General features: G+C 35.7%; 1 protein-coding gene across 1 annotated transcript in view; it reads right to left on the reverse strand.

The window, feature by feature from the left end:
* Positions 1–6,081: 6,081 nt before the first annotated feature.
* CDC40 (cell division cycle 40) overlaps positions 6,082–18,925 on the reverse strand; it is a 50,562-nt gene continuing 37,718 nt past the window's right edge. Inside the window, exons 10-15 of the mRNA XM_082634398.1 lie at positions 18,470–18,571; positions 16,737–16,852; positions 16,360–16,493; positions 11,620–11,696; positions 9,071–9,215; positions 6,082–8,068 (exon numbers count right to left, since the gene is read on the reverse strand). Coding sequence (XP_082490524.1) covers positions 7,891–8,068; positions 9,071–9,215; positions 11,620–11,696; positions 16,360–16,493; positions 16,737–16,852; positions 18,470–18,571 — 752 coding nt within the window. The 3' untranslated portion in view covers positions 6,082–7,890. The remainder of the gene's footprint in view (positions 8,069–9,070; positions 9,216–11,619; positions 11,697–16,359; positions 16,494–16,736; positions 16,853–18,469; positions 18,572–18,925) is intronic.

Consider the following 18,925-nt stretch of genomic DNA (forward strand, 5'->3'; position numbering starts at 1 on the left):
CAGGGAGCCAGCCTCGTCGTCATATTTCTCCAGATGAAAAATGAAGGCCTCATTTAAACAGATTATTCTACTTGACTATACGATGGTAGGTACCTACAAGCTCAATTACGTAATATAATTCTCTTCTTTTGGAGATAAATTTATTTTGCCTTTTAAGCAATAACATAATTCCTTTTTGTACTAGCCAATTGCTGGTTCTTTGTGAATTCAATGCATTTAATTGTATGCTAAAATATGTTCCTTTTTCTTACATTTAAAGAGGTATTTGAACTTTACTTATCACATGAAATCGTAATCCAGAGATTCAAGATATTCTTAAACTGCTTAAATTTAGAAATTCTTTAATTTTATTGTATTTCTGTCCTTAAGAAAAGTAAATCAAGCAAGCTTAATATTGTCACACTTTATATTTAGCACTGTAGGGAGAAATGCTAGTTCCCAACACTTGTTAAAACTAATTGCTGTGTAAAACTAGCAATTCATATTCTCATATAAAATATTTTAAGTTTTTCTTAGTGATTGGTTTTATGCAATAAGATTGTCTGAAGTAATAAGGGTTTTTTTTCCTGTTAAGTTTGGATTCTAATCTAGACTATTTTAATATAGAAACTCAGTATATATAGGACAGATATGCAATCAGTATGTACCAGGGAGCAGAGTTGGTGAATGACTGTGGTCCTCAGTCCTCCAGAGGTTCTCCTCCACTGCATTGCCTCCCACAAGACCCCCAGACCGCCCCAAGATCAAGCAATTAATGCACAGCACAATAGGCATCCTCCAGGACCCTGCACCATCCCTGTGTTTAGCTTCTATTCTAACTGCTCTATGTCATGCATTACCAGTCATTGGATATTTTGTTTTTTTTTTTTTTTTTTTTTTTTTTGCGGTATGCGGGCCTCTCACTGTTGTGGCCTCCCCCGTTGCGGAGCACAGGCTCCGGACGCGCAGGCCCAGCGGCCATGGCCCACGGGCCCAGCCGCTCCGCGGCATATGGGATCCTCCCAGACCGGGGCACGAACCCGTATCCCCTGCATCGGCAGGCGGACTCTCAACCACTGCGCCACCAGGGAGGCCCCAGTCATTGGATATTTTGACATCACCCCTAGGTGGGTATATATAATAACCAAAAGTCCAAGTGGGTTCCATAACATTATTGAGAAACCACAATTATGTATCAATAAAAATAAGCTATTAGTTATCTGTACAAGAAAGTATTACTTCTCAAGGATTGGTGTCAGATCAAACATCATTTTCTCAGGGACTCCCATATTGAAGGCCCCCAGCTATGTCTCCTTACAATGTCTTCTATTCTTCCCCGCTTCACGCTCCTTTTACTTTAATGGATCTGCTTGTGTAATGGTTTTCCAGCAGACTGTAAGCTCCATGAGGGTAAACGCCATGTCAGTATCCCTAGTGCCTACCATGGGGCCTGCTAGGTCAAAGGTGCTCCATAAATATTGTTGAATATGAATATAAAGAAAGCTGTTTCACAAAGGATTTTTCAGTGAAATTATTTCATCATCATTTGTTATTGACTTTTTTACTGGTATTAAAAATGTCTTTGGAATTTAGATGGACCAATATTTCTCATTTTGGTTAATTTAATTTTAGGCACAATTTGTCCTTTTCTTGACATGGTTGTTTATTGCACTGCTTGCAATAGTCCTCATTCCTAATTAAAGGATGCTAACCTGAAGATCTTTCTTGACCTCGGGGACTTGAGAGCTATATAATAATTGAATCGAATAAATACAATAATAATTAAAGGCTCAAGTATTGTTAGAAGGTACCCTAGGATATAAAACCTCAATCTTCCTTTCTCATTCCTCATTGTCCTTTTTTTTTTTTTTTTTTAACCAATTCCCAGAAAACACACTTTTTAGAGTCAGTGTATTTGGTCACAACTCACAGTAGCATGGAGAATATTTTTCAGTTATGAGAGAAAGAAGGTATGATGATGTAAAGGACAGGGGCTGGTATTTCTACAAAAACGATTAAAATCACATTGTTTTTCTAGGACAAAAAAATTTAAGGTAGTTGTTCAAAGAGTAAAAACAAGGTGAGAGAGGGTATTATGTTCTCCAGGATATTTGAAGTCTGACCAAGAAAAGTCCTTTCGGGCACAGTTACCATTAGGTCTAACTCTTGTGGAAGAGGCTATGAGAATCTCTTTAGCTATAGGTTCTGTTTTACTAAAAGATGAAATAAATACAATCTTTTAAACTACCTCAGCGAAAGCAAGCTGGAAGCCACAAAGATTACAACACAAATCTGACAGTTTTAAAAATACACACTTAAGTGGCAGTATGTAGAAGAGAAAGGATAGCAGGACGAAGGGAGAAAGATTCTGACCCTGCTGCTAACCAGCTGCGTGATACCAAGCAATTCATCACCCTCATTGGCCTATTTTCTTATCTTAGGTTGGAATATTTGATTTCTAAGGTTTCTTCTAGCTTGAAAATCTCATTATTCTAGCATTTTGTGATTAGAGAAGGCTTAGACAGTGGTTAGGCAATTTCTTGATTTGTGTGCTGTAAAGTCTTAGGATAAATTCAGGAGAATCCAAATGATATGTTTATTCAGAAGAAAAGCCCCAGATAAAAGATGAATTCATTATGATGCCTCTCCAGTCATCGAGTGAAGTGCCCTTAGGTAAAGTACCTTTTTTTAGGATAACACACTTAAACTAACAAGGTTCTAAAAATCAGAATGTTTCAGACTGCACTTGTTTACACTTCTGTGTTTTTAGACTATCCTAACAAAGTGGCAATATCCAAAGATACTAGATTAAGTATATATCTTTATGGTGATCCTTCTGTAGGTATATGTGTGAATATATATGTATGCATTTATCTATGTATGTATGTGTATGTGTTTATGTACATATATGAATGCCCAAGAAAGAAAAATCTTCAGGCACAAAAAGCTCGGGGGACCCTAGAACCAGAGAGGTAGAGCAGGAACCTACACTGCAGTGGTCCTAGTTCAGTATACCAGTGATGGCCAGTGGCCTGGAGCATTAGAGATAAGGCCTGTTGTGTTGGGGGAAAGGATTGGAACTGAGTGAGATACTTGAAGCAGTGGGACCCTTGGAGGGCTACAATCTCGATGGAAGAGGGTTCTAAAAACTACCCCTACCTCCCTTCCTCCGAGCACAAGGAAGTCTACTCTTGCTATAGCTCTGGAGAAAAGCAAATTTTCTTATGAGAATTTGAAAACTTCAGCTTGTTTAAAGAGTTGAATCTATAATCACGTGGCTAAGAAATCCATAAGCTGAAAAATTTAGATATAAAACTGGTTCTAGGGGGTGATGTCTCAGGGGTACATGGCAGAAGCAAATGTAAAACCACTCAAAGGGACTCTTCAACTTGGACTAAAGTATTTCCTCCAAAAAACAAGACCCACGTAAGATGAACTCCTAATAAAAAATTACAACTGATAAGGAAATGGCCCACCATGAGATAGAGTTAACAGACACATTATACACTGGGATTTTCAGTCCAAGAATTTGAGATAACAGAATAACAATCTTAAAGAAAGTATAATATAAATTATTTGATGTGATTAAAGGCATAAAAGACTATATAGAAACCATAAAAAAGTAAGACATATGAAGAACAGGTAGATATAAAAAAGTAAAAATAGACCGACCACAAAGGAAAAATAGTCACTAGAATGAGTTTAATGAATTAAACAGCAGATGAGACACAGCTGAAGAGACTGTAAAGTGAACTGGAAGATAAACCTGAGGAAACTGTCCAAAATGTAGTACAGAAAAATATGAACATTTATATTGTTTAAATAAGACATCTTATGAGTAGTTTGAACCTTAAAATGTCTTTCAGAAGATGAAGCAGTAAAGCTGGGTATTTGAGCCACTGTGTGTACAAAGTGGTACTAGAATTGTATGGACAATATGGTAACCAGAAGCCACATGTTGCTACTGAGCATCTAGCATGTGGCTAGTATGACTTGAGGAGATAGATGGATTTTAAATTATATTTACTTTTAATTAAGTTAAAAACTTACACTTGATTCAATTATTAGAAAACTCTTAGTAGGTCTGTTTGGAACAACTTAGGTGTGTAAATCTACTTTGTGTGAAACAGATAAAATATTTGATGAAAATTTAGTGTCTGCATTGAGATGTGCTGTTAAGTGTAAAATATACACCAGATCTCAGACTTAGTATGAGAAAAGTAAAATATTAATTTTAAAAATAATTGACTGTTGAAAGAATATTTTGGATCATACATTATTTATATTAATATCCCCCTTTTAATGTGGCCATTAGAAAATTAAGCATTATATATATGGCTCATGTATTTCTATTAGTGCTACACTAGAACACATACTTAAATACAAAATGTTTGAGATTTGAGTTAGTCCCTCAGATCTCAAAAATGCTGAAGGTTGGAGAGTAGGATGTGGGGAGCTAAAAAATCATCTGAAGACAGTTATTGCAGTTATAGGAAGCTGTAAAAGCAAAGGAGTTATCACTTTGTCACTAAAAATAAGCCACTCTAAGGACTCTGGCTGCAAGTTGTGACTTAAGTTTCAGATAAAATTTCAGTGTTTAGATTGAGAAAATTGTTTGTATAGTTATTAAAGTGACTTTGAACATGGAAGGTGTACATATAAACATGTAAAATATATATCATTCACATACATACATGCATATAAATACATGCACACACACACACGTGTATATATTTTTGGTTAGCTAAATTTCTCTGAGTTTACACACTCTAAACAGTGTAGTTTCTGAAATACTCAAGATAAACTCAGACTCCACTAATTCTCATTCTTAGTGTGCATATCATCTGGGGAACTTACTAAAAGTGCTGACTTTGAACCAGGGAATGAATATACAGTATTTGTAAAATTGCCGTCTTTTGCTAGTTCATTCATTTTATTTACCCACTGATCAAATAAATATTTGATAACATGAATTTTGAACCAGCTGCTAAGATGGAATCTTCTTTCCACTGGATCTTCTCTTCTTCTTCTTAGGTCCCTTAGTAATTGCCTTGTTTACACTGTATTTCATCAGTTATTTTATGATCAAGAAAGGATGCCGCCAATTAAACTATGACACATCATTGATTTTAAGACATAGCCCTATTTCAGAGATGTTAAAAATGTGAACACCCTGCATCTTTGATGAAATATAGCATCAGTGTTCCCTAGGTCTCACTTTGAGACCCAAAGTTAACACTGCTGATGGATATTTTGGCCTGGATGGCACTTGACACTTCCCTTCTCCGTACCTGAATTCATTATGGTTTCCTCAACCAACCACTACTTTCTTCTGAGTTCTGTATCTCAGTAAGTGACACCGTCTCCAGGTGGTTCTCAGTCTGCACTCTGAGGAACAGTATTCTTCAAGTAGAGTCTCTATAATTGTTGCGAGTGTTGCAGTTCTTACAGCTACCATCCAAGGGTTTGCTATTTCATCGTCCATGGTTTCTTCCAGGTAATTAATAAACATGCTAAGGACATCAACCAGCCTCACAATGTATCCTCAAAAATCACTCTACACTGTTCTACTTAGAGAAGTGCCTGTTTGAGGCTACTCCCTGTTCCTTATCTTAAAACTGGCTCCCTATTTAGGACAACATATTCCCAGCCTGTGCTTCAGTATTGAAATATTCATTAAACCTTCACTAAAGCATCACTTTTATTCTAACTTTTAGGAAGGAAATCTGTCCTGGGTGTGACAAAAGGGTTGCAGTGAGGAAAAGGAGCCAGATGGTAACCATTTAATTCCAGTCACAACATAATCTGGAAACTTTCTTATGCTGGAAAAGAACCCCACTCATTTGTATACTCTAAAATGGATACAATCATGACTCAGTGGCACCAAGTGAATAAATATGGACTGTGTTAAACTTAGTCTATGTGCTCTGAGGACACTGCCCTGTATTCTTGTCATTTATTTAGAATAAACCCTTTAATATACTATACTCACTTTTAAAGCATCACTTCTCCCCAGAAAATCAAAATGACCCATTTAAAATATGCAAATGTTTAACGTGGTGTCTCAGAGTTAAGACTTAAAAGGAGACTAAGAATGAAATTTTTGATAACACTTTCTACAAAAGTGCTTTATTTAAAAATACAGTCTTTAAAAAAAAAGCGACAACTTTTATATACAGTTCCTTAGTTTAGAAACAGTTAAAAATACAATAAAATAAACCCATATTTTGAAATTATGATTTGTAACATACACAATACTGGTGCTGAACAAGATAGTTCAAATGTATGATTAACTCTTTTTGTCCCATCATATTTCAGTAATTCACATTTGTTAAAACCAGTGGTTGGGACTAAAGAAAAGCTCCTGTCTGAATTTTTTCCTCTCCAGGAAATGGCAGGCACCCTTCCCAGCAGATAAAGAAATAGAAATGACAGCAGCTAGGCAGTGTATTCTTATTTCTTTGAGTGCCTGTGTGTCCAAAAATACATCTCTCCCACTTTTATTCTCTTTTTCTATTTTCTTCTTTGAAATTTATTTGTATGTGGCTATAACACCTGGTCATCTATACCAGGTCTTTTTAAATTTAATGTTTAAAAATGGAAGTTCTAAGGGTACGGAGCATGAACTGCTCTTGATAGCACAGGACTCAGAGCTAATGATGTTCCTAGGATATCAACACTCAACGTGATTCTGGTCTCCAAGTCAGCACTCTGAGCAGCTATGAATCAATCTTTTACAGCATGGTATTGAAATATTTCATACTACATTCAAACATCTAACATAGATTTGTAAAAAAACAGGAGAAATGGCTTGTCAAACTAAAGTGCTCTTGGTTACTATATTTAAGAGGCTATCTTGATTTCACAATCTGAAGTTGAAAAAAAATTTTTTTAACCAATCACAGTCCTGCTTCTCAAACTGGGAAACCTAGCCATCTTTCTGGAGTGTCAATTTTACCCAAAGATTTGGAAAGAAGTTTAAAATTTTTCTAATCTTAAAAAGTTTTATTGAATATATTCATAAGAAAAATCAGATTAATTTTATAGATAAAACATACAACTTCAAAGAAATTACAAGTTGACATTTTGAACTATGTCCTCACATCCAATCTCCTACGAGGAGTATTTCAGTAGTAACAACTGTGAAGAGGTGAGTGACCTAGGAGACCCTGATTTCTGAAAGTTTAGCCAGGTCCTTATTGGACAGTAAATACAAATACAGTTCAAAGTCTTGATTCATCCTCTTGAGTTCCATCTTCAAAAATAATGTAATTCTCTAATTATATACAATCCTGTCTATACTGATCAAGAAGAAAGTCAAGGAAAGAACTCTGGACTGATTTTTATTTTATACTGTTTAATAATTAGAGGAATGCTGCAGTCAGAGAAGATTGCTGGCTTACAACTAAACAGACACAACATACGTCATAAAAAATAGTGGAACTCCTGAATCCGAAAGATTAGAACTTGACCCACTGAAAATAATGGGAACAGTAACTGTGGGTGGTTTTATCCGTCTTTCAGATTCACATTAAATTGTACCATCCCTGTTCTTCCCTTTTTGTTAGAGGTAATCCACTAGGGATTCCTTCTTAGCTCTAAAGGGATCCTTTCAGTACGTCATGGGGGTAAACCCAAACTGCCTGCCAAAAATAACTACTTGTCAAATATAAAGTTAATGGTCATTCTCTGTATAAATAACAAAATGAAGTTGCCAATGAAATTATATGAGCCAAATTTACAAAGTTTTTTTCTTTTTAAACAATGGTTCAACTTCATAAGGCCACGTAAGCAAATCATAATCTGTAAATCAAGTTGTCATTTAACACATTTAATAATTAAATATAGTTAAATATGATATTGGATCAAAAATGATCCCAGATAGTATAAGGATTAATCCCATTAATCCCATTAATCCCACAATTTAATGAGACCATCCCAACCACAAGTTATGACTTTAGATGTTTCATGAGGATGCCACACTGCACCTATACACACTTTATCATGAGCTTTGAATCTACTGTAGAGTTTTGTGGTCTTCCAGTCCCAGATGTTTAATTTTCCATTTCCATCTCCTGAAATCACATAGCTTGAGAAGAATGAGAAGAAAAATAAATTCAAATTATTCAAACACCTTAAACTGGTAAAGTCGGTGAGGAACAGAGAAAGAATTTATCTTTTTCACCTTAACAAAAAAATTACTGTGATTATATAATACTTAGAATAATAAGGTAGAGTATAAAGCAGTCTATAATTTAAACTTCTATCAAAAAACCTCCCCACTGAGTGACCAATCTAAGAGTGAAAAATTATTTTTAACTTGGAAGATTGGGAGAGCCAGGGGCCACAGTGAATGCGGTATCACAATCACTCTCTAGACAGTCAGAAACAGTGTAAGGGAACCAATTTCATACAGAGCCGGCAAACACATGTAGACCCATTCAACTATAGTGGACTCTACCACCTTCATAACTATTTTTGGCTCCAACAGCTTCTGAATATATCCAAGATTCACTCAGAGGTAGGAGTCTAAATCCCAATTACCAGGCTAAACATACAAGTTTCTAGGGATTTCTAATTAGTGATACCCATATATTTTAGCTAACAATAGGGGAATGAATGCAGAGTTTCACTCTTAGGAAGGCTATAGGCTTCACAAATCTAGTGTGACCAGAAGATGGATTTGAGGTTTCAGCACAGAAAAGCTGTAGTGAAACTGTTAACTTCAACCCTACAATACAGGATTAATTCTTCTGGTGCTCATTCAATCACAGTAATATAGAGATTACAGTCCTCCCAGCCTTGCTTAGAAACGCAGAAAGAAAGTAAGACATAGCCTATAAAGACAGGGATTCACTATGTGGTTAAAGGGCACAGAACTAAACAATATAAAGAGACAGACTGAAGAACTTAAAAAAAAGCCAAATGTAGCTGTCTTAATTTGTTCTTGCCTTTTATCTGGCATTTTGACAATCTGAACAGTTCTCATACAATTACATATATAAAAGTGATTTGTACAGTGTTATTTGTATAGCAGTAGTTTATATCATTATATATGAATATGGAAATACATGAGAAGGTTTAAACTTACCTCATGTCTGGTGAAAAGTCTACCTGACAAGCATAGCCTGCTACCATATGGCCTTTAAAAATTTTTTTCTTATTTAATCTAAATCTGTTCTGTGCTCCAAAAATTAAGATTTGGTTGTCCATTGATTGGCACGCTAGCCATTTCCCTGTAAATTCAATAAATGAGACATTTTAGAGGAAGACTGAAAATTTTAAAAAGACTTTATTTAAATATGTTCAGTCATTAATATTATTTTGTTCCCAACTACTTCATAATAGTAGGAAAATTAATTTACCATACCACCTGTAAAGTGTTACAAATTTGTTGCTGGTGAGAGGTATTTATATATAAAGTAATGGATTTTGCTCATACAATCATATCATTTAGCACTTTTCCTATAAAAGCTTTTTTGTTTGTTTAAATTAGGATATACAAAAACTCTGAGTTTAGCGTTAATAAAACTAAATTTTATGAAATGAAATTAATTTGTAGTAAGTATAAACAATAGAACCATGGAGAGAAAGAGACTTATTTATGTTAATTATAGAAAGAGGAAAGATAAACTCCAGGTGAGAAAACCTAGGATTATTAAATAAAACTGTACAAAGAAAAATATGACTAAAAAAATTCTAGTAACTTGTTATGGGCCACACTGCTTTTTAAAAAAATTTTTATTGAAGTATAGTTGATTTACAATGTTGTGTTTAATTTCTGTTGTATAGCAAAGTGACTCAGTTATACAGATATATATTCTTTTTATATTCTTTTCTATTCTGGTTTATTACAGGATATTGGATATAGTTCCCAGTGCTATACAGTAGGACCTTGTTGTTTATCCATTTTGTATATAATAGTTTGCATCTGCTCATCCCAAACTCCCAGTTCCACCTACCCCAACCTCCCCTCCCCCCTCCCCCGGCCACCACAAGTCTATTCTCTGTGTTAAGTCTGTTTCTGTTTCACAGATATGTTCATTTGTGTCGTATTTTAGATTCCACATATAAGTGATATCATATAGTATTTTTCTTTCTCTTTCTGACTTACTCCACTTAGTATGATAATCTCTAGGTCCATCCATTGTGCTGTAAATGGCATTATTTCATTCTTTTTTATGGCTGAGTAATATTCCATTGTATATATGTATCACATCTTCTTTATCCATTCATCTGTCAGTGGACATTTAGGTTGTTTCCATGTCTTGGCTATTGTAAACAGTGCTGCTATGAACTAAGGGTGCATGTATCTTTTCGAATTATAGTTTTCTCTGGTTATATGCCCAGGAGTGGGATTGCTGAATCATATGGCAACTCTATTTTTAGTTTTTTAAGGAACCTCCATACTGTTTTCCTTAGTATGGCTAAGGAAACTGGCTGCACCAATTTACATTCCCACCAGCAGTGTAAGAGGGTTCCCTTTTCTCCACACCCTCTCTAGCATTTATTATTTGTAGACTTTTTAAAGACAGCCATTCTGACTGGTGTGAGGTGGTACCTCATTGTAGTTTTGATTTGCATTTCTCTAATTAGCAATGATGAGCATCTTTTCATGTGCCTACTGGCCATCTGTATGTCTTCTTTGGATGAATGTCTATTTAGGTCTTCTGCCCATTTTTCAGTTTGGGCCACCTTGCTTTTATCTACCCAGGATTCACCAAAGCCACTAGAGTCTTAACTGCAGAGTCTTTACATCCTATATATTTGTAAACATGATTAACTAAGGGATGACCCTAACAATGCTCACAGTCTGACTGGGTAAATGGCCTGTTCAAGATGGGCACAGTATTTGTAATGGATGGTTTAAAAATACACTATATGAAATTCAGGTGCACAGTGACAAATGTGACTGTATACAATATAGTTATTATCAGAACAGCACCCAGTGAGGTTGCTCTTCTCATAAAAATCATAGGGCATTTGACAAATGATCACTGATTTGCCTGTGGCAGATGCCCCGACTAGAAGAGCAAACTCTTTCTTGTCCCCTCTTCTTTGCTCTATACTCACAGTAGCTCTTGAGTTCACAATGCTGCCCAAATATCGGATCCTCCACTTTAATATCTTCATGTAGAATTATATCAGTATATTTGTAGTACTTGTACTTAAAAGGCAATGAATTATTAAATAGAAAACGGTATTAGACTTATCTTTTTAATTTTTGCCTGAAAAAATCTTTTACAGTAAATTGCTAAGGTGTTCTCTATGAGGAACCAGAAAAAAATTTCCTATTCCCTGAAAGAAAAAGAGCTCACAGTAAATCATTAAATGAGCTGTTGAACATGATTCTGTTGGAAGGATAATTATATATATATATAAAAAAATCCTGATTCTCAGATGGAAATCCTTAGATGCTCAGGCAATGTTAGTTGCAAATCATCATTTCTTTCATATTTACCTTTTTAAAAAAACAAGAGAATGGGTGAGGTGACTCACATATGAAAACCAGTGATTATTTCTAATATTGAAAAGATTTCCTTATATAAGTATGGCACTGTGACAGACTTGCCCTAGGAGGGAATGGCCAAGGCTCTTTTGAAAACAGAGCTCATTTTAAAACACTATCTACTAACTTACCATTTGGAGACAAAGTCACTGCAGGCATTGAGTGCATGCTGGGTTCTGCTATATACTTGAAATCCACAGGGATATCCCTAAAAATTAAAAATAGCATATCAGAATAGTAATTTTTTAAAGTACTTTTATAAGAATAATCTCTGAAACAAAAGAGATGCTCTTGAAATTATATATTTAATAAACCTTTCATGAAACTTCCTGGGGGAAGGAAAACCACAAAATGACATTCTATTGATTATTATAAAGCTTTTACTTTACAAATGACTTTCCATGATAATTACAAGTGTCAGTGATTTAGTTTTCTATCTCTATTTGATTTAAACTTTGGCCTTTATGTTAAAAAAAATCTGTTACTATAAGTTCTTTAATAATGAACTCATCTAAAAATGTACCATGGTAGGCAGTAGCAAGATGTCTGAGGCAAGCCTACAAGGAAGTATTCTTATTTTACCTGCCAGTCAACCATAACTTGTTACTCTGCAAGCAGGTGAGAGTGCTAAAGAGCTTTCAGCAATGCAAGTAGATAGATGGTAGGCAAAGATGTACAGGGATCTGCAAGCAGGTCGAGCCCACCCAGATAGGTAAGGGATGGGTAAGGTAGATTAAGTGCTTGGTACCTGGACATCTTCTATTTTCAGCTTATTTGTAAAGTATCCCAAATGTGTACAGTGTAGGAGAAAAAGCATTAAAATTTTTTTCTTGTGAGTGATACAAAAGATAAAACAAAAACAACAAAAATCCAAAACTAGTCACCTAAATCTAGACGCATCCAAAATTGTGTCTTTTCATTTTTAATATTCTCCATGATAAAAAAATTCTTTACTAATTCTGAAGGATTTTGGTCCTTCAGAGACCATGAGACATCAGTAATGTTTTTTATAGAGTAATGTGTGGGAAATGTAATCTGATGAATAATACAGACTATAAAGCACCAATTTCAATTTCAAACCATGGTTCAAGTTCAAAGACTTTGATTAATTAGAACAATAACAATAATAATAATTTGCCTTTTAAGTAAGCATCTTCTCTAACCATCTATCTATCAACCCAGAAGAAGAAGCAAATGATTGGAAAAAACTATCAGAGTCTTGGTTGGAGGAAAACATTTTCAGGTATAACCTGAAGAACAGTATCATTTATCAAATCTCCAACCCTTTAATACCTCTAAGGTACCAGTGAGAACTGACATTCAGAATGACCCAAATGTATTGAGAAGAGCCTCAACCTTAAAAAGGTTCAACTACTTTTCCCTTCTCATTATTAGTGGCTGATAATTTTATAACATGAATTAAAAAATAAGAGCATTTTCTAAATTAAGTTAATGATAGTTCAGGTTCATATCAATCAATGGTTTACTAAAATTTAAACAGATCCCTTACTTCAAGGACTCTTGGTGCAATGAGCTCTATAACATGAAAAGAATCTGAACACCTGTGAACTTCATAATTGCTAGTAAAAATGCTAGGCATAGTTCTATTTAATAAACATAATACTATATTCTAATTAGAAATTGTAAATCAGTATAATAAGCTAGTAACTTATGTTACAAATAATCTTCAGTCTGGAAATGAGATCATCAAAAAAACAAACAAACAAAAAAACCTTACCAAAACCTATGAAATTTTAAAGATAAAAGATAGACATTAGTGCCAACCACTGTAAAATTTTCTTTTAAAAACATTTTAAGAAAAATAAATGCTTTGGGGAGAAAACATGCCTATGATATCTCATGAATTTAGAATTTAGGCAGTTAGGATACCACAGGATGCTCAATATCTAATTACAATCTCCTATTCTTCTTTAAAACTGTATAATAGTTTGTATAGTATTGTTTAAGAAAACCAAGGTTCCTTTGGGTAAACCTGGAGGGTGGGTGTTATGCTAAGTGAAATAAGTCAGACAAATACTGCATGGTATCACTTATTTGTGCAGTCTTTAAAAAAAAAAGTCAAACTCATAAAAATAGAGAGTGGAATAGTGGCTGCCAGGGGCTGGGTGGAGGGGTGGGCAGGGAATTAGGCAAAGCTAGTAAAAGGGTACAAACTTTTTTTTTTTTTTTTTGCAGTACGTGGGCCTCTCACTGTTGTGGCCTCTCCTGTTGCGGAGCACAGGCTCCGGACGCGCAGGCTCAGCGGCCATGGCTCACGGGCCCAGCCGCCCCGCGGCACGTGGGATCTTCCCGGACCGCGGCACGAACCCGTGTCTCCTGCATCGGCAGGTGGACTCTCAACCACTGCGCCACCAGGGAAGCCCGGGTACAAACTTTTATCTGTAAGATTAATAAGGTCTGAGGTTCTAGTGTATACACCATGGTGGCTATAGTTGATAATACTGTATCGCATTATTGAAATTTGCTAGGAGAGTAGAACATAAGTGTTCTCACCAAACAAAAAAGTAAATATGTGAGGTGATGGATATGTTAATTAACGGTTAATGAATTATTTCACACTGTATATGTATATCAAATCATTATGTTGTACACTTTAAATATATTACAATTTTATTTATACCTCAGTTTTAATTATACCTCAATAAAACTGGGGAGAAAAAGAAAAAAAAAATCTTTGGAGTGGCTTCCCTGGTGGCGCAATGGTTAAGAATCTGCCTGCCAATGCAGGGGACATGGTTTCGAGCCCTGGTCTGGGAAGATCCCACTTGCCACGCAAGTAGAGAAAGCCTGCGCACAGCAACGAAGACCCAATGCAGCCAAAAATAAATAAATAAAATAAGTAAATTTATTAATAAAAACAAAAAAATGTTTGGAATCAGTTTGATCTGAGTTTGAATTCTGGCTCTTTTGTTTCTCGTGGAACCCTGGGCAAATTACTTAATCTATCTCAGTTGCCTTATCTATAAAACAGGAATAGGAAATACACCTATCTCGTAAGATTACTTGCCCATTAAATGAAATAGTTCATGTAAAATGCTTAGTGTGCCTGGGACATAGAAAGAGCTCAATAAATGTAACATCATTAATAATTACGACAATGAGTTCCTTAGATATTCAGTGCATACTACATGCCAGGCACTGTGCTGGTGTTGAAGACAGATGGAGAGTTTGACTGACACAGTTCTTTCATGATTAAGAACTCGTCAGGATGCAACACTGTAAATCAACTATACTTCAAAAAAAATAAAAATAAAAAAAGAACTCGTCAGGGAAGAGAACAAATAAGAACTAAAAAGCTGTGAGAAGCAAAGGTTGTCTGTGGGACAATAGAGAAGATGCCTAATCTCATGTGAGAATTGGTCAGGAAGGCTCTAATAGCAAGTGAGAATTAAACTAAAATCTACAGGATGTCATCATTTATAATGGAACAGTATCATGAGTCTTAGGAGTATTTCTTAAGCTCTGAGAAGGAAAAAAAGAAACATGATCATTTAATCAAAATATTTTACTGACCAATGCTCTAATTTAGAAAACATACACAAGTGTTCTAAAAGCCCTGTAATTGGTGCATCATTCAAACATTTACCAATTTCTTTTATACTACTTCACATTTTCAAATGGAGCCGAAAATATCTGATAGAAACACCTGAAAGTTTAAGAATAATCAAACTGTTAAAGTACATAAAACAAAACAGCTATACGTATGCTAAACTATCTAGCTTGTTGTGCAAATGGTCTATATGGCTCATATAAAACTATATCCTTATCAGGTCCTCTGCATGTAACATCATTTCTGAAGTAGGAGAGATCTTAGTTATAAGATAGTCTCAAACCGTGGACATTAAGAATGATGTTAAGACTATGTATAAAGTACAGTCAACTCTCCATTAATTGGGGGTAATTTGGAGGGGTATACTGGTGATGGGAGAAACAGCAGTTAAATTACATTAAATCTTCAGTTACCCAAACTGTCCTGACTATGGTTAGGGACGTGCTCAGGTCCCCAGACAGACTCAGTTTCAGGAGGAAACTACTGCTTCAAGGTTTCTCACTTCCTACAGCTGAACAACTTCTGGGGGTAGGGAGATAGTTTCTAGTCCCCGCAAGGCTGTAACCACAGTTGAGTTGTGCCTTATAATTGACTATCAAAACAAGCTGGGTTCCAACCAGACATTAACTCTAACAAAAAGATTATTATGCATTGCTTTGAAAATCAACTATAAAACATGATCTATGATAGATACTTAGTGAAATTAGCTTTAGTATTTCTTGACTTTAGAAAAGTGTTTTTTTCTCTAGGAAAGCAAAATTAAGCAATATATTCTGATTATACTCTACAAGTAAAACATTATGGGCTATGAACAGCAGGACACAGGGGTGATGACATGGGGCAATTTTCAGTACTGAATAATCAAAAAATCAAGAGATTTAAAAAATATTTTCTTCGGGTTGGTTCTAAGGCTAGGATGTTATGCTCAATCCCTAGCATAAGCAACACAGTCTATACATGTGTGACCCCTACTTTTCGTCAGTCATTTTGCAAAGATGAATAAGATACCCAATAAAGAATGTAAGATGGCACTATATAAGCTTTTTCACTAGTGCAAGAAAAAGGACTCAAAATACATATTCTTTAGATAGATTATCTAAAGACTATGAAAAGTAGCATGTTTAAATTTTTATTTTCATATTCTGGATACCTAAATAGTTAAACCAGTTTGACTGACAGGCCAGAGATCACAGTGGTGAAAATATTCAGATTTTTGAATATTATCAGGCTTTATCTTTCACTACAAAATTTTAAATTGTTTGCTTTATATTAATTAGATCTTCCACTGATAAAAACTCACCATTCCCAAACTCTTAGGCTCTTATCATCAGATGTGCTCACAAATCTCCTATTCTCATCAACAAAAACAATGGTGTTGACAGCTCCCAAATGCCGATCATATTCCTGTACAATTTCTCCACTTCGAATGTCCCACTGTATATCAAATAAGAGAAATGGCAAAGAGCAGATTTATGAAAACAAAGATCATAATTGTGGAAAATGGAGAAGGAAAAAAGATCTCCAAAATCGTGTTTTTATAGATCTACTGCTTCCAAGCCTAGAGCATCAGCACTCCCTAGAAGTAGCAAACATTAAACAAGTTAATATTCCTTATTCTAGCCCCTCATACAGTGTAAAGCTCAGGAATCTTAATAAAAATATTGTGAGAAGACTTACTTGCACAATCTTTTTATCAGACATCCCAGCCACAAAGAGATTTTGCTTATCTTCATCAGGATTAAATTTGACACAATAGGGTACTTTTCGGTTTGTAAATCTTGATATACACTGTCCTAAAACCAAAGACCCAAATTAAAGTAGGTAAAATAAATTTGACCATTTAAAGATAACCCTGGGATTAAGATCTAGAGATCATTTGCTAATAAATTTTGAGGAATGGCAACCTGCTTGTTCTTTACTGTAAACTACATTGTTCCTTTTCATGGATTTTTAATGATTAAAAATAGTATATTCAAGGGGCTTCCCTGGTGGCGCAGTGGTTGAGAGTCCGCCTGCCGATGCAGGGGACACGGGTTCGTGCCCCGGTCTGGGAAGATCCTACATGCCACGGAGCGGCTGGGCCTGTGAGCCACGGCCGCTGAGCCTGCGCATCCAGAGCCTGTGCTCCGCAATGGGAGAGGCCACAACAGTGAGAGGCCCACGTACCGCAAAAAAAAAAAAAAAAAAATAGTATATTCAAAAGTAAATCTGTATCATCAATTGCAGAGCAGATAAAGTTCTCCAGGTACAATATGCAGCTAGAGGGGCTTCCCTGGTGGCGCAGTGGTTGAGAATCCGCCTGCCAATGCAGAGGACACGGGTTCGAGCCCTGGTCCAGGGGGATCCCACATGCCGCGGAGCAACTAAGCCCGTGCACCACAACTGCTGAGCCTGCGCTCTGGAGCCTGCGAGCCACAACTACTGAAGCCCGTGTGCCACAACTACTGAAGCCCGCGCGCCTAGAGCCTGTGCTCTGCAGCGGGAGAGGCCACCACAATGAGAGGCCTGCGCCCCGCAGCAAAGAGTAGCCCCCGCTCACTGCAGCTAGGGAAGGCCCGCGTACAGCGGCGAAGACCCAGTGCAGCCAAAAATTAAATAAATGAATAAGTAAATAAATTTATTTTAAAAATGCAGCTAGAGTTGAGGACCACTGCCAAAGAGGTTAAGAGTATGGGCTTTGGCATTACAGAGACCTTGGTTTGAACCCAATTCGACCATTACTAGCTGTGTGACCCTAGAAAAGTTACCTCTTAAGCTTCAGTTTTCTCATCTATAACAATAATAGTATTTAATCTCATAGTGATATTTTAAGGATTGACAAAGATACTGCAATATAAGTACTTAGTACAATGCCTGGTAAAGTGTTCAATAACTATTACCTATTTTCTTTATCCTTAAAACTCAGTAGGATGAAAGACGGTTCTCTAATTATATAAAATTATACTAGCCACAGTGTGCTGATGTAATCAATATGTCTGTGAATATATAAAACCAAGCTGCCCGTGGAAGTTTAGACCTACATTTTAACCAATTGGGGCAATTAAATTTAATTCTGCTCATCAGGTATTTATTGTGCTTCTATGTTGTACAATGCAGTGTGCTAGGTTATGTAGGGGAACAAAAAGATCAATTAAATAGTCTACAGAAATTTTTAAATTTCCTTGTCTATCAATATATTTGCTTTATAAATTGTAAATATTTGGTGGAAAAGAAATTTCACAGTAAAAGAGCTACTTATATAGCTGAGTTTTAACTCTACAAACATTTTGTGATATTAGCTGATAGTCAATGATATGAGAATCAGCAGTTAGGGAAGGTACCATTTTACCACAAAAGACCCCTCACATTGTTTCATTTAAAAACACTATAATTTATAAGGTAAATAGATGTTAGTATAAGTGAGCTCTTACCTGTCTCAGTGTCCCACAGCTTAAGATACCTGTCATAAGCTGCACTGAGGAACTGTGTTCCTGCAGTATTAAAGCAGATGTCCCTAACAGCTTTACTGTGACCTAAAGGCAGAGACAATAGAAATGGAGGTGAGGTGAAGTATGTTCTTTTAAAATATAAGCACCATAAGAGAAACAGCACTAAACAGTATTTTTCAAGCCATGCTGTGAGTCAAAATCACTGGAACCCCACATGCTGATTTACTGACTCAGAATATGTTATGTGTGGGCTTGGGAATGTAGGTGGTTTTTTTCCCCTTTGAAAAGCTCCTCTGGTGATTCTGATGCATAAAATTTAGGTAAGAACCAAGAGAAAAATGTAACTTTGTTTTAAAAAGTCTCTCATGCACTCTCTTAATATGTAATACATAAAGCTGATGACTAAACAGTCAAAAGAATTTAAGGAAACATAATAGT

This window comes from Mesoplodon mirus, assembly GCF_964341445.2.
Source record: "Mesoplodon mirus genome assembly, chromosome: 10".
NCBI classification, from domain to species: domain Eukaryota; kingdom Metazoa; phylum Chordata; class Mammalia; order Artiodactyla; family Ziphiidae; genus Mesoplodon; species Mesoplodon mirus.